This window comes from Callorhinus ursinus, unplaced genomic scaffold (assembly GCF_003265705.2).
Source record: "Callorhinus ursinus isolate GAN/ISIS: 27379988/994484 unplaced genomic scaffold, GSC_fseal_2.0 scaffold18, whole genome shotgun sequence".
Lineage (NCBI taxonomy): Eukaryota > Metazoa > Chordata > Mammalia > Carnivora > Otariidae > Callorhinus > Callorhinus ursinus.
This window is the reverse complement of record NW_027397080.1, coordinates 2,505,452-2,517,298: the sequence shown is the minus strand read 5'-3', so window position 1 is coordinate 2,517,298 and position 11,847 is coordinate 2,505,452. Positions and strand designations below refer to the sequence as shown.

Genomic DNA, 11,847 nt, shown 5'->3' with positions numbered 1-11,847 from the left:
AGTGAGACTGCAGTAGTATCAGCAATCTCCCCCCACCACCACCCATTAAATTAGTCCCAGCATTCATGCATGCATACATTTATTAAATCAACAATGCTGAGTACTAGCCCCCTAGTTCTGCCTTGCTCTCTCCGAACAAAGGCTGATCTAGTCCATAGCCACCATGTTAAGCTGGGAGAATGGGACCAGTGAGGGAAGGCTGCATGGAGGAACTTTCATTTCTTTCTTTTTTTTTTTTTAAGATGTTATTTATTTATTTGTCAGAGAGAGAGAGCGCACAAGCAGGGAGAACGGCAGGCAGAGGGAGAGGCAGGTTTCCCACTGAGAAAGGAGCCTGATGTGGAACTCAATCCGGGAACCCTGGGATCATGACCTGAGCAAAGGCAGACTCTTAACTGACTGAGCCACCCAGGCATCCCAGAACTTTCATTTCTGATGGAAATGGAAGGTTTCCTAGATAGAGGACTTGGGGCCTTTGGCAGGAAGTGAGGTGGGGCAGTGTCTTGGCTTGGAGGGAAGAAATGGAGAGTGATTTTAAGTCCCAGGATAGGTTTCTTATGTGGGGTTATGGAGGCCAAACTTGCACATGGTTGAGGAAAGGTATAGAAAGTGGGGCTGAACATGTGTGGGAGGAAGCGTGGCAGCCCCCAGAGGAAGAGGAATGCAGGACCTAGAGCTGTCTTCATACCCAGAGCTCCCCACCTCTGTGGTACCTGACCTGCTGTTGATGGTCAGGGCTCAGTCAGGACCAGGGACAGCGCCTGGGCGGCTGTTGCTCTTCTCCCCTAGCAAGGTTTCCTCCCTTTCTGTCTCCTCAGCCATAGCTCCACAGACGCTGCCTCGTAGACACCCCAGCCTTCTCCTCAGTAAGATCTGAAGAGCAGGGCTCAGATCTCCCCGTTGCCATTCCTGAACCTTGTGTCTCCTTGGAGGTGATAGAACTGGTTACTCCCACGTTTGTCTCACTCCTCCCTGTTCTTTCCCCATCTTTGCACAAGAATGGAGGTACATCCCCGTTCATTCTCTTTCCATGCCAGCCAGCAGCAGTCCCTGTTTCATTTGCCATCCCGAGGCTCTTCTTCAGTCCCATTCTCACTCTTGATTTCTCACTTCTCCTGAACTATGTGGAGATGTTTCTTTTAGTCCTTTTCTCCTACTACATGGTATCCAAGTGTCTTCTTCCCCATCCCCCATGATCAAATGTAGCATATATAAACTAGGAAAATGAGGGAGCTAAAGCCTAGTTTCTAAAGTCAAATCTGGGTTTGTTATTGATTGGGCCACTGATTTGCTGTGTCTTACTAGGACCTCAGTGTCTTCACCCGTAAAATGGGACAATTATTTTTTTTTTAAGTAATCTCTATAACCCTCTGTGGGGCTCAAACTCACAAGCCTGAGATCAAGAGTCCCACGCTCTGCCAACTGAGCAAGCCAGGCGCTCTTGGATAAGTCTTACTCCAAAGGAAGGAGTAAAGTAATGTTAACTTACTGTTAACATTAAGAATGTAGTACCTGGTGAACAATAAGTGCTCAATATTTACGTGATTAACAGACTGCTGTGAGGATAACAGCGAATGCTTTCAGTATATATGATATGCAAAGGACTACTCTGTAAAGTTTTATATCTAAATCAATTTGATTCAACAATCCTGTTAGGAATGCTCTTGTTACAACCCCTACCTTGCAGATGAAGAAACAGCCACAGAGACGTTAAGTAGCAACGGCAGAGCACAACATCCAAACCCAGGCAGTTTGACACCTGAATTGAAAATTATGCACTGCTACCTCCTAGATGATAGAGTGCAATGAAGTGCTTAACAGTATACCACGATGGGAGCTGCTCAAACAAGTATCTTCAGGGGGTCGCTTTTTTTTTTTTTTAAGTGTATTTATTTACTCTCTACCCCTAACGTGGGGCTCCAACTCACAACGCTGCGATCAAGAGTCACATGCTCTTCTGACAGCCAGCCAGGCACGGGGGTTGGGGGGGGGGGGTCACTTTTTCTGAGCGCGATTGGCGGGCTGAACAGGAAAACTAGCGGCTGGAGAAGAGGGCCAGGGGAACTACAACACCCACAAGGCTCCGCGACTTCCTCTGAGGTACTCCCGATTGACTTGCGTTCTGAGGCAGATCATTGGCTCTCTGAGGGCGGCCTGGCGAGGATTGGAAGGCGAGAGCAGTGCTAGTTTAAGATTGGCAAAACTACTGCCAGCCCCGCCTCAAAAACCCGGAAGTAATCCCCCGCAGGCCCGTGTGTAGTGGTGAAGCAGAGAAACCCCAGTTTGGTAAGTGGACTGATGGTCCGAGGGCTGCGCGCTGACTTCCCAGCCCCGCTGCTCTCTCTAAGTGACTCTGATTTATTGAGGGCTGCTTTTGAGGACGCGGGGCCTGAAGCTGACCGAGGGAGGTCCTCGCTGCTTCCCGCCACCCAAGCGGTGCCTCATGGAGTCTACGTTCAGCAGCCCCGCTGAGGCAGCGCTGCAGCGACAGGCGGGCGCCGCGGGGCTGCTCACTCCTCCGGAGGACCTGGACCGCGTCTACGAGCTGGAGCGAGTCGCTGGATTTGTCCGCGACCTGCGGTGTCGGCGGGTGAGGGCAGGTTAGGGAGGGGTGGCTCACCTCGGGATGGGTTGCCCAGAAGATCGGGATCTTGGGGTAATTTTGTGAGGATGGGGGTGGGGTGGGGGGTGGACGGTGGGGAGTTGCTCCTCTCGGAGGAGGAGCTTTGAAGGTTAGATAGGGACTTCTGGAAGGTTTTCCTTGAAGAGGGTGGAAGAGAGAGGCTGTTCCTGACTATGGCTTATACTTACAGGTGGCCTTGCAGTTCCCTGACCAGCTATTGGGAGATGCTGGGGCCGTGGCTGCACGACTGGAGGGGACCACAGGGTCGAAGATGTTCATTCTGGGCGACACGGCCTATGGAAGGTATGAATTTGAGCTTGAGGGTTGGGGGCGGGGGTAGGGGGTGGGGAGTAGGTTTAGTGATCCAAGGTTCTTGATGTTTTCCTTCTATGACAGTGTCTGCCCCCAGTGGCTGTGTTTTTCCTTGATGATGCCTCCTCTTCTGATACTTGCTCCTCTGAATGACAGTGTCTTCTTTTATAACATTGTTTACTTCACTGACCACATTTCAGGCTTCACATTTCCCATGAAGGACAGCAACTGTTTTCCTGATGAGAACTCTTCTTACTAATGGTATCTCCCCTGCAGCTGCTGTGTGGATGTACTGGGTGCTGAGCAAGCTGGAGCTCAGGCCCTTGTACATTTTGGCCCTGCCTGCTTAAGCCCTCCAGCCCGCCCGCTGCCGGTGGCCTTTGTCCTTGGTCAACGTTCTGTGCACTTGGAGCTCTGCGTCAAGGCCTTTGAGGCCCAGAACCCAGACCCCAAAGTGCCTGTGGTGCTGCTAAGTGAGCCGGGCTGTGCCCACGCCTTGGGTGAGGGTTTTTGCCTGGGCATGCAAGAAGGGTAGGCTAACTACTTTGTGCCTTGATAGTCCCATTTCAGTACACTCCCATAGAGCTCTTGATATGGGCTTGATCCCAGTCTTTGCTTTTGGGTCACATTCAGTCTCCTGGGGTGAAGGGGTTCCTGCTTTGGTAGACCCCAACTCTGACATCACTTCCTTCTTCCAGAGGCCTTGGCCACTCTCCTGCGCCCACGGTACCTGGACCTGCTTGTCTCCAGCCCAGCTCTTCCATTGCCAGTGGGCTCCTGTAGGCCAGCGCCTGAGCCCCTGGAGCGTTTTGGGCGCCGCTTCCCCCTGGCTCCAGGGAGGTGTCTGGAAGAATATGGTGCCTTCTATGTGGGGGGCTCTGAAGCCAGTGCTGACCTTGACCTTGACCCAGACCTGAGCCGGCTGCTCTTGGGCTGGGCACCTGGGCAGCCCTTCTTCACCTGCTGCCCGGATACAGGGCGGACTCAGGATGAAGGTGTCCGGGCTAGGCGGCTGAGGGCACGTAGACACTATCTGGTAGAGAGGGCCAGAGATGCCCATGTGGTAGGGCTGTTGGCAGGGACACTGGGTGTGGCCCGACACCGTGAGGCACTGGCACACTTGCGGAACCTAGCTCAGGCTGCAGGCAAGCGTAGCTATGTGTTGGCCCTGGGGCGGCCCACACCTCCCAAGCTCGCCAACTTCCCTGAGGTGGATGTCTTTGTGCTGTTGGCCTGCCCTCTTGGTGCTCTAGCTCCACAGCCTTCTGGTGGCTTTTTCCGGCCTGTATTGGCACCATGTGAGCTGGAAGCTGCCTGCAACCCCGCCTGGCCACCTTCAGGCCTGGCTCCCCATCTCACACATTATGCGGATTTATTGCCTGGTGAGTGCTGGGGTACTGCCTGAGCTGGAAACTCAGGGGCATGGAATTGGGCCAGTATGGATCCTCTTTCTCCCTCCTAGGCTCTCCCTTCCACGTGCCCCTCCCACCACCTGACTCAGAACTGTGGGACACCCCAGATGTGTCACTTATTACTGGGGAACTCCGACCCCCACCTGCGTGGAAGCCATCAGATGATCCTGGGTGTTCGGCCCTGACCTTGCGGCCCCAGCTAGAGCTGGCTGAGAGCAGCCCTGCAGGTAAGTGTGCCAAGTCTCTGCTCCCAGCTGAACTCTTTCCCCAGATTCAGCCCACTTGGCCTCAGTCCCCTCTCTCTGCAGCCTTGTTCCTTAGTTCCCGGAGCTGGCAGGGGCTGGAGCCCCGTCTGGGTCAGACACCGGTGACAGGAGCTGTGAGTGGAAGACGAGGGATTGCCATCGCCTACGAGGATGAGGGAAGCAGCTGATACCGTGTGGGGCCAGAGACACAGATGGACTTAAGAATTGCTGCAAAGACCTTTAATGCTCCCTGCATCACCTTCACTCCTCTGCTAGGATCCTTGAAGGAGCCTGGATGCAGAGAAGAGCAGACAGCCCCTCACTGAGGAAGGGAATCCTGCTCTGTCCCTGTCCTGGCCCTGGCACAAGGCTTAGCGTATAGTGGCTTAATAAATACCTATTGGACTGATGGGACTTATTTGGGGCTTTCCTAAAGTCTTGTGGGCCCATCTGTCCTCCTCTGGCCAGTCCCAGTTTCTGATGTTTAGTTGAGGGTTTACCCTTGTCAAAGGTTCTAGATGTAGACCAGGGTTTCCTAACTTTGGTACTATTGACGTTTTGGGCCAGATAAATCTTTGCTGTGAGGGGCTGTTCTGTGCACTGTAGTATGTTTAGCATTGTCTCTGGCTTCTGCCCACTAGATGCCCCCAACATACCCCTCCCCAGCTGTGATAACCAAAAATGCCTCCAGACATTGACAAATGTCTCCTGTGGGGGCAAAGCTGCCCCTAGTTGAGAACCACTGGTCTAGACCTGTGTTGTCCAATAAAGTAACCACTAGACATATATGGCTATTAAACACGAATTTAAATTAGTTAAAATTAAAAACTCAGTTTCTCAGTGTGCCTGGCTGGCTCAGCTAGAAAAGTGTGCAACTCTTGATCTCAGGGTCATGAGTTCAAACCTCATGATGGGTGTACAGATTACTAAAAAAGTAAACTTTAAAAATAAAAACTCAGTTTCTCAGTCACACTACTCACATTTCAGTGGTCGTTTAGCCACATGAGAGGATAGTGCAGCTATGGGACATTTCCATCATTGCAGGAAGTTCTGTTGGACAGTGCTGATCTATACTGATTCTAATTTTGTTTCTCAGGGAGATCACAGACACTTGAATAAACTACTTTTTCTCTTTCTTTTTCTTTATATTCATCAAACACTATAGGTCCTGAGTGGAGATGTGAATTGTATTTAACTAACTTCCTGTCCTCGCAGTGTAGTTAGGAAGGGAGGCAGTTTTAAATAAGCAATGATAAGACAGTGAAACTACTTTCTGTGAGGAGGGAAGCCCCTGGGGGCACTTTTTCATTACCAGGTTTGCAGAGAATCTTGGCCTACTGGCACTGTCCAAAGTGTTAAAGAAGTAGGTAAACAGGGAGATGTGGTCCCTGAGCTCGGGGGTGCCCAGTCTACTGGTAGAGGCAGATCTGTAAACTGACTGGCAGCGGACAAAATGGGCAGCAATCGTGTATTTTACAAATATATATGGAGCACCCACTGTGTGCCAGGCACTGGAAATACAGTAAGCTCAACAGAAACCCTTTCATGGTGCTTACATTCTCACACGGGGGCTGGGTGAAGAGATGGACAAAATAAGATATTTAGTATGCCAAATGGTGATAAGTAAGTACTATGGAGGACTATAAAGCTGGAAAGGAGTGTAAAGGACAGTGGATTGCAATATTAAGATGATGAGGAAAGGCCTTTTGAAGAAGGTGAGCAAAGACGAAGTTATGGAGTGAGCCACATGGATAAGTAGAAGCAGAGGGAACAAATGCAAGGGTGTTGTAGTGGGGGTATGACTGATAAGTTCAAGGAATAGCAAGGAGGCCAGTGCAGTTAGCAGGGAAGTATTAGATGAGATCAGGTAAGGGGCATGGGAAGCTGCATCAGGAGAGGCCTAGTATAGTAGTAGGCCATTATTAGGACTGTGGCATTTATTGAGTGAAATGGCATTTTATTTTATTTTCATTAAAGATTTTATTTGAGAGAGCACAAGCAGGGGGAGTAGCAGAGGGAAAGGGAGAAGCAGGCTCCCCACTGAGCAGGGAGCCTGATGCAGGGCTCTATCCCAGGACCCCAGGATCATGACCTGAGCCAAGGCAGATGCTTAACTGACTGAGCCACCCAGGCGCCCTTGAAATGGTATTTTAAACCAAAGAGTGACATGATGGTAAGCTTCATAAGTATCACCAGGACAGCAGGGGAGCCCAGAGCAGGCTCATCACCCTGCCTCTGGGTTAGGGAAGTCTTCCTGGAAGAGTGCTTTCTGGGGACCAGTAGGTGTTAGCTGGGCAAGGCGATGAACACGAAGAAGCGTGCTTCAGGCAGAAGGAACAGCATGAGCAAAGTTAGGAAGAGAGCCCAAGACACCCCCGCTGAACTGGAGAGGACAGCAAGGGAAAAGGCCTCATGGACTCAGCACCTGAGGCCTGGAGGCTAAGCTAGGGAGGCCCGCGAGGAGACCCCGGTGTAAAGCTCACTTGGTGAGCCCAAGTGGTGCTGGCTGACAGGGTTCAGGAGGAGCGGTTTGGAGAGACGTGGGAGTAACCGGCCGGAGGTTGAGGTACTAAGGCCGCCGGAACCTCTTCCGAAGCGAGGCACTACAACAACCACAATCCTCAGTGCTTGCAGTTCCGGCGTCGCCAAAGTTCTGGACCCTCCGCAGCGCCGCGCAGGGCCGGGCGTGGGGTCACGTGGTGCCGGCGCGTCACGTGGGTGAGTCAGGTGACGCTGCGGGGCGGGCGGACAGACTGCGGGGCGGACGGTGGACGCAGGGACGCGGGTATAGCTGTGGCCCCACGGACCCGAGCCCCGCCGTCGTTGCCGCCATGACGGGGCTAGCACTGCTCTACTCCGGGGTCTTCGTGGCCTTTTGGGGCTGCATGCTTGTCGTGGGTGAGGCCGGGCCCTGGCGGGCGGGGCCAGCATCCGGGCCCCGCTGGCGGGGCTGGAGCCCAGCGGGAGAAGTGGGGTCCCAGGGATGCTAGGCCCCAGCGTGGGTTCTGTGCCCGAGGCTCCAGGACTTGCTTCACGCCTGTCGGGGCTTCTGATCCTGACAGAGGAGACCCGGATCTCCAGCCCCTTTGAGGAGGGGCGCGGACGGGGCGAGGTGGGGGCCGCGAGAGCAGCCCCGGTACCTCTCTGTCACTACCGGCCCCTCCCCCCGTCTCACTGCTGCGATCCCTCGCTTGCTCCAGAGGGGCCTGCTTGGGTCACGAGCCGGCTGTTCCAGTTCCTCTTTTCCCGGTCGTTTTGCCCTCCCCCCCCCCCACAGCTTGTTGGGTAAACAGCGGCTCAGATTGGGCTGGTGGGATCCGGTGCCCTCTCCCTTTCTCCAGGGTATTTAGGCCTACTAGTAACTGGCCGTGGAGGGTCTCGGTCTTGGAGGTGGTGTCACTGGGGGAAGATAGGTTACTGAGGGAGTGGCAGAAAATGGAGGCCTGAACTGAGGAATAGATAGCTGTGCTTTCACACGGAGGCCAGCCTGACGAGTCTCCCTTGACTTACCTGTAGGCAGACCTTTGGGGACGTGGCAGCTGGGCAGCAGTTTCTTGTCTAAGTTGGGAAGTTTCTCTCTAGAGAGCCGCCTCTAACCCTTTTTTTCCCCACTCCTGCAGGAATCTGCTACACCATTTTTGACTTGGGTTTCCGCTTTGATGTGGCATGGTAAGGGCCTGCAGAGAGAGGACTCCTCTAGGGGCTTCTCTGCAGCTTTTCTTCACTGATCTAAGCCCCTACTGCACCCCCATCCCCAGGTGCCTGGGATATGGACCTTTGGGACATATGATGTATTTTATCTCAGTATCCAGGACTGGTGGGCTTGGAGGGTTGGGGGATGGATTTTGTGCTCACTTCTCCACCAAGGCTGAAATTGCTTTTCTCCCTGTTTCCACACCAGGTTCCTGACCGAGACTTCCCCCTTCATGTGGTCAAACTTGGGCATTGGTCTAGCTATTTCCCTGTCTGTGGTTGGGGCAGCATGGTGAGTATTGGGGTGGTGGGACTGGGGGGAGGGGTGAGTCATAGCAGGTGGTGTCACTGGGTCCTTAGTCATCCTGGGGGCAGTGACAAACTTGGGCTCTGCTCATTGGTTTTTTATCCTTCCACCAGGGGCATCTATATTACTGGCTCTTCTATCATTGGGGGAGGGGTGAAGGCCCCCAGGATCAAGACCAAGAATCTGGTCAGGTAAATGTAGGGCCTTTGGAGGGTTGTCAGAACCACCTGCATTGGGAGCTCGCTGTTTGTTTGACCTGACATGCTGCTTCTGACCAGCCTCCTGGTGGGGTGGGAGTTGTCAGTGGGGGAAATGTTGGTTGGGAACTCTCTGGGGGAAGAAGGTTGGTTTCTTTCTCATCCTTTTCTCCTCTCTACCCCCGTGCTCACCACTACCAGCATCATCTTCTGTGAGGCTGTGGCCATCTATGGCATCATCATGGCAATTGTAATTAGTAACATGGCTGAGGTATGGAGACCCAGGGTGGGGTGGGCATCTATGCCAGTGTGTTCTATACAGTGTTTAGTGATACTGGGGGAGGGGGAGTGGCATTAAGGGGTGGTTTCTGATTACTTCTCTGCCTCCTGCAGCCTTTCAGTGCCACTGACCCCCAGGCCATTGGGCATCGAAACTACCATGCAGGTAGGTGGATGTGTGAAGGAAGAAAGCTGGGGCTTCATGTCTGCTTCCCCACTTTCAGGCCCCAGCTGAGATTCATTATTTCAATAGTCACTCCCTTTGTTTGGCCTGCTTTGCAGAGTTGGGAGTGGTGATAAGCCCCATTAGTCCATTTGGGTCCTTGTCCTCCTCTCCCCTTGTGCCTGGCTTGGTGTCAGTACTCTCTTTCCATCCCCTCAGGCTACTCCATGTTTGGAGCTGGCCTCACAGTGGGCCTGTCTAACCTCTTCTGTGGAGTCTGCGTGGGCATCGTGGGCAGTGGAGCTGCCCTGGCTGATGCACAGAACCCCAGCCTCTTTGTAAAGATTCTCATCGTGGAGATCTTTGGCAGTGCCATTGGCCTCTTCGGCGTCATTGTTGCAATCCTTCAGGTGATGAATCCCCTGGGAGCCTGTGTCCTTGTGTCCATCCCATCCTCACTCTCTTTCCAGAGGAGCCACGGTGTCCCTTTCTCTATCTGTAACCATAGAACCCCTGAGCAGCTCCCACCACTTTATTCCCATTTTTTCGTTTTCCTCTTTTGAAGCTTTCTAGCGTGGTATCATTGACTAGTGTAATGTGTATTTCCCTGATCCTTTGTGTCTATAGGTCTTTCATTGAGGCTTTCTGTTGTATTATTTTTTGTCTTTGTTTGTAGTCTAGCCTGGATTGGGATCTTGTCTGTGTGTCAGTCTGTCTTGGTGTGTTTGACTATTTAGCTGGGTTGACCCTTGGTAACTGGTCCTGTCCATATGGCACTTCTCCATCTCTCTGTCCCACAGCCTAACTCTCTGGTTGTCTGACTGTCCCTGTTCATCTGTGTTTGTCACAGCATGTCCATCTTGGTCCAGTCATCCATCTGTTGTGGTCTATCCATCCCACCATGGGTTTGCTAGAACTGACCTTATGTCATTTGTCACTGTCTTATCTATTCCTCTGTCACTGCCTGATTTCTCCTTGTTCTTCTTTTGCAGACCTCCAGAGTGAAGATGGGTGACTAGATGATCTGTTTGGGTGGGGCCATGTCCCACTCTTATTTATTTGTGGTTTTCCCAGGACAGCTGGAGCTGTCACCCTTGGCCTTTCAGGGGGCTTGGTGTTCAGGGCCATCCCTGCACTTGCTTCTTGCTGCCCATCAACTTGGAGGCACTGCCTGGCTGGAGCCTCAGTGTGGGGAGTGGGTCGCTGACGACCATGTGCAGCTCTGCACCTGTGTCCCACCCCTACCCCCCAAACCCATCTTCCCAGTGTTTGTGAAATAAACGTGGTTTTTGTCTGGGTCAGTGCTGCTTCTGTTGCCCTCCTTCGCCACATTCTTTCATGGAGGGAGTGTAACAGGGGCTGTAGGCCTCAACCTAATGCCAGCTTCTTGGCACCTTTCTGTCTCATACGCACTGTCTCTGCTCTGGACAGAGCTAGTTCCTGGGTGGAGAGGAAGGGTGCTGGGCTGAGGACTCTATACCTGAATATCTTTATTGAAAGGAGCAAGGGACTCGGGATATGAACCCAGGTGTTTGTGCAGGGGAGGGGGCTGTCCTCCTAGTCCCATGCCTTCAAGGTTCTGTCTGCTAAGCCCAGATGGGCCACATCTACCATGTGGCTCTATCCTCAGGAATCCGTCACCCTCTATCCCTGTGGGGCTTGGAGCCCGTTGATTTGCCTCTGCCTATCCCAGCGCCATCCCCTGAGCCCTTGTTCCCAGGGCCCTGTCCAGCTCCTCCCACTTCTGTGCAGTCTTTTACCCACCTCCCGTTACCCTAGAAGCCCCTGCCACACACTTCTCCCCACGCCTTTAAGGGTCCTGCCCAACTGGCAGCTCCCTCCGCTGGCCGCTGGCAGGCCTTTAATCCTATTCCCTTCTCAGTGAGTTGACGAATCCCTACCCTCCCTGCTAGAGTCGCCTAACTTCCAGGCCCCCTTCTTTGGCGGAGTTCGTGCTCCAGCCCACACCCACACCCTCCCCAGTCTGGACCCCGAATCCAACCTCTGGGATGAGCCTTACCGATTTCTTCCGCCCCTCTCTGGTACCGTGCCACCTCTGTCCCCTCGCTCCGCCGTCCCCTCGCTCCGCCGCGCTTGGCCGCCGGCAGGGGCGGGCAGCGGAGGCGCGCGGCGGGTGCGGGCGCGCTGGAGGCGGGTGCGCGCGCGCGGGCGCGCCGGCCAGGCCTGCCCCTCCGAGGCGCCGTAGCGCGGGAGGGAGGCGGCGGCGCTGTGGTCCATCGGTCCGCGGGTCCGTGGGTCTGCCCGGCCGCCCGGCCCCGCCCTGCCCCCCGGGGCGGCTCGGCTCCATGGCCCGCGGCGGCGGCGGCGGGAGGCGGCCCGGGGGCCGCGGGGGCCGCTGACCGGGCGGCGGGAGGCGGCGGGGCCGGGCCATGGGGGACGGAACCGTCCGCAGCCACGGGAGCCGGGAACCCAGCCCGAGCCGGAGCGGTGCCCCCTGCTGAGCCCCGAGCGCCGGGTGAGAGGGGTGCGCGCGCGGCCCCCAGCCCAGGGCCCCGACATTCCAGACCCGGCCCCGCGATCCCCGCCCAGGAGCCGGTGAGAGGCGCCGGCGGCCAGACCCCGGCCTGGCGTTTCCCCACCCCCCCTCCCCCCTGG

General features: G+C 54.6%; 3 protein-coding genes across 7 annotated transcripts in view; all 3 read left to right on the top strand.

Moving 5' to 3' along the window:
• Window positions 1-2,236: 2,236 nt before the first annotated feature.
• DPH2 (diphthamide biosynthesis 2) lies at window positions 2,237-5,006 on the top strand. Of its 2 annotated transcripts, XM_025856908.2 has the most exons (6): window positions 2,237-2,590; window positions 2,814-2,926; window positions 3,212-3,435; window positions 3,634-4,317; window positions 4,398-4,574; window positions 4,656-5,006. In XM_025856908.2, exons 1-6 carry the CDS (start codon window positions 2,444-2,446, stop codon window positions 4,778-4,780), a joined length of 1,470 nt encoding a protein of 489 aa, XP_025712693.1. In that variant the 5' UTR covers window positions 2,237-2,443; the 3' UTR covers window positions 4,781-5,006. The 2 variants fall into 2 exon arrangements, with proteins under 2 accessions (XP_025712693.1, XP_025712694.1); XM_025856909.2 differs by lacking the exon at window positions 3,212-3,435 and having other exon boundaries at window positions 2,463-2,590.
• Window positions 5,007-7,311: 2,305 nt separating this feature from the next.
• Window positions 7,312-10,532, top strand: ATP6V0B (ATPase H+ transporting V0 subunit b). Of its 2 annotated transcripts, none has more exons than XM_025856760.2 (8): window positions 7,312-7,490; window positions 8,213-8,261; window positions 8,494-8,577; window positions 8,706-8,783; window positions 8,991-9,060; window positions 9,183-9,234; window positions 9,451-9,641; window positions 10,224-10,532. In XM_025856760.2, the coding sequence occupies exons 1-8, from the start codon at window positions 7,424-7,426 to the stop codon at window positions 10,248-10,250; spliced, it is 618 nt and encodes a 205-aa protein (XP_025712545.1). In that variant the 5' UTR covers window positions 7,312-7,423; the 3' UTR covers window positions 10,251-10,532. The 2 variants fall into 2 exon arrangements, with proteins under 2 accessions (XP_025712545.1, XP_025712546.1); XM_025856761.1 differs by lacking the exon at window positions 7,312-7,490 and adding an exon at window positions 7,912-7,934.
• A 919-nt stretch (window positions 10,533-11,451) lies between these two features.
• B4GALT2 (beta-1,4-galactosyltransferase 2) overlaps window positions 11,452-11,847 on the top strand; it is a 10,116-nt gene continuing 9,720 nt past the window's right edge. For 2 of the 3 annotated variants that reach the window (XM_025857044.2, XM_073902744.1), the window contains exon 1: window positions 11,452-11,707. The gene's annotated coding sequence lies outside the window, so the exon portion shown is untranslated. Of the gene's footprint in view, window positions 11,788-11,847 lie in introns of all 3 variants that reach the window. The other variant, XM_073902745.1, reaches the window with a different exon arrangement.

Excerpts from the sequence above, each read along its gene's own strand:
- DPH2 (XM_025856908.2), top strand. The coding sequence starts at position 2,444 with ATGGAGTCTACGTTCAGCAGCCCCGCTGAGGCAGCGCTGCAGCGACAG. Across the intron at positions 3,436-3,633 it reads GGGCTGTGCCCACGCCTTGG|AGGCCTTGGCCACTCTCCTG; the intron begins GTGAGGGTTTTT and ends TCCTTCTTCCAG. Across the intron at positions 4,318-4,397 it reads TTATGCGGATTTATTGCCTG|GCTCTCCCTTCCACGTGCCC; the intron begins GTGAGTGCTGGG and ends TCTCCCTCCTAG.
- ATP6V0B (XM_025856760.2), top strand. The coding sequence starts at position 7,424 with ATGACGGGGCTAGCACTGCTCTACTCCGGGGTCTTCGTGGCCTTTTGG. Across the intron at positions 7,491-8,212 it reads GGGCTGCATGCTTGTCGTGG|GAATCTGCTACACCATTTTT; the intron begins GTGAGGCCGGGC and ends CCACTCCTGCAG. Across the intron at positions 8,262-8,493 it reads TTCCGCTTTGATGTGGCATG|GTTCCTGACCGAGACTTCCC; the intron begins GTAAGGGCCTGC and ends TTTCCACACCAG.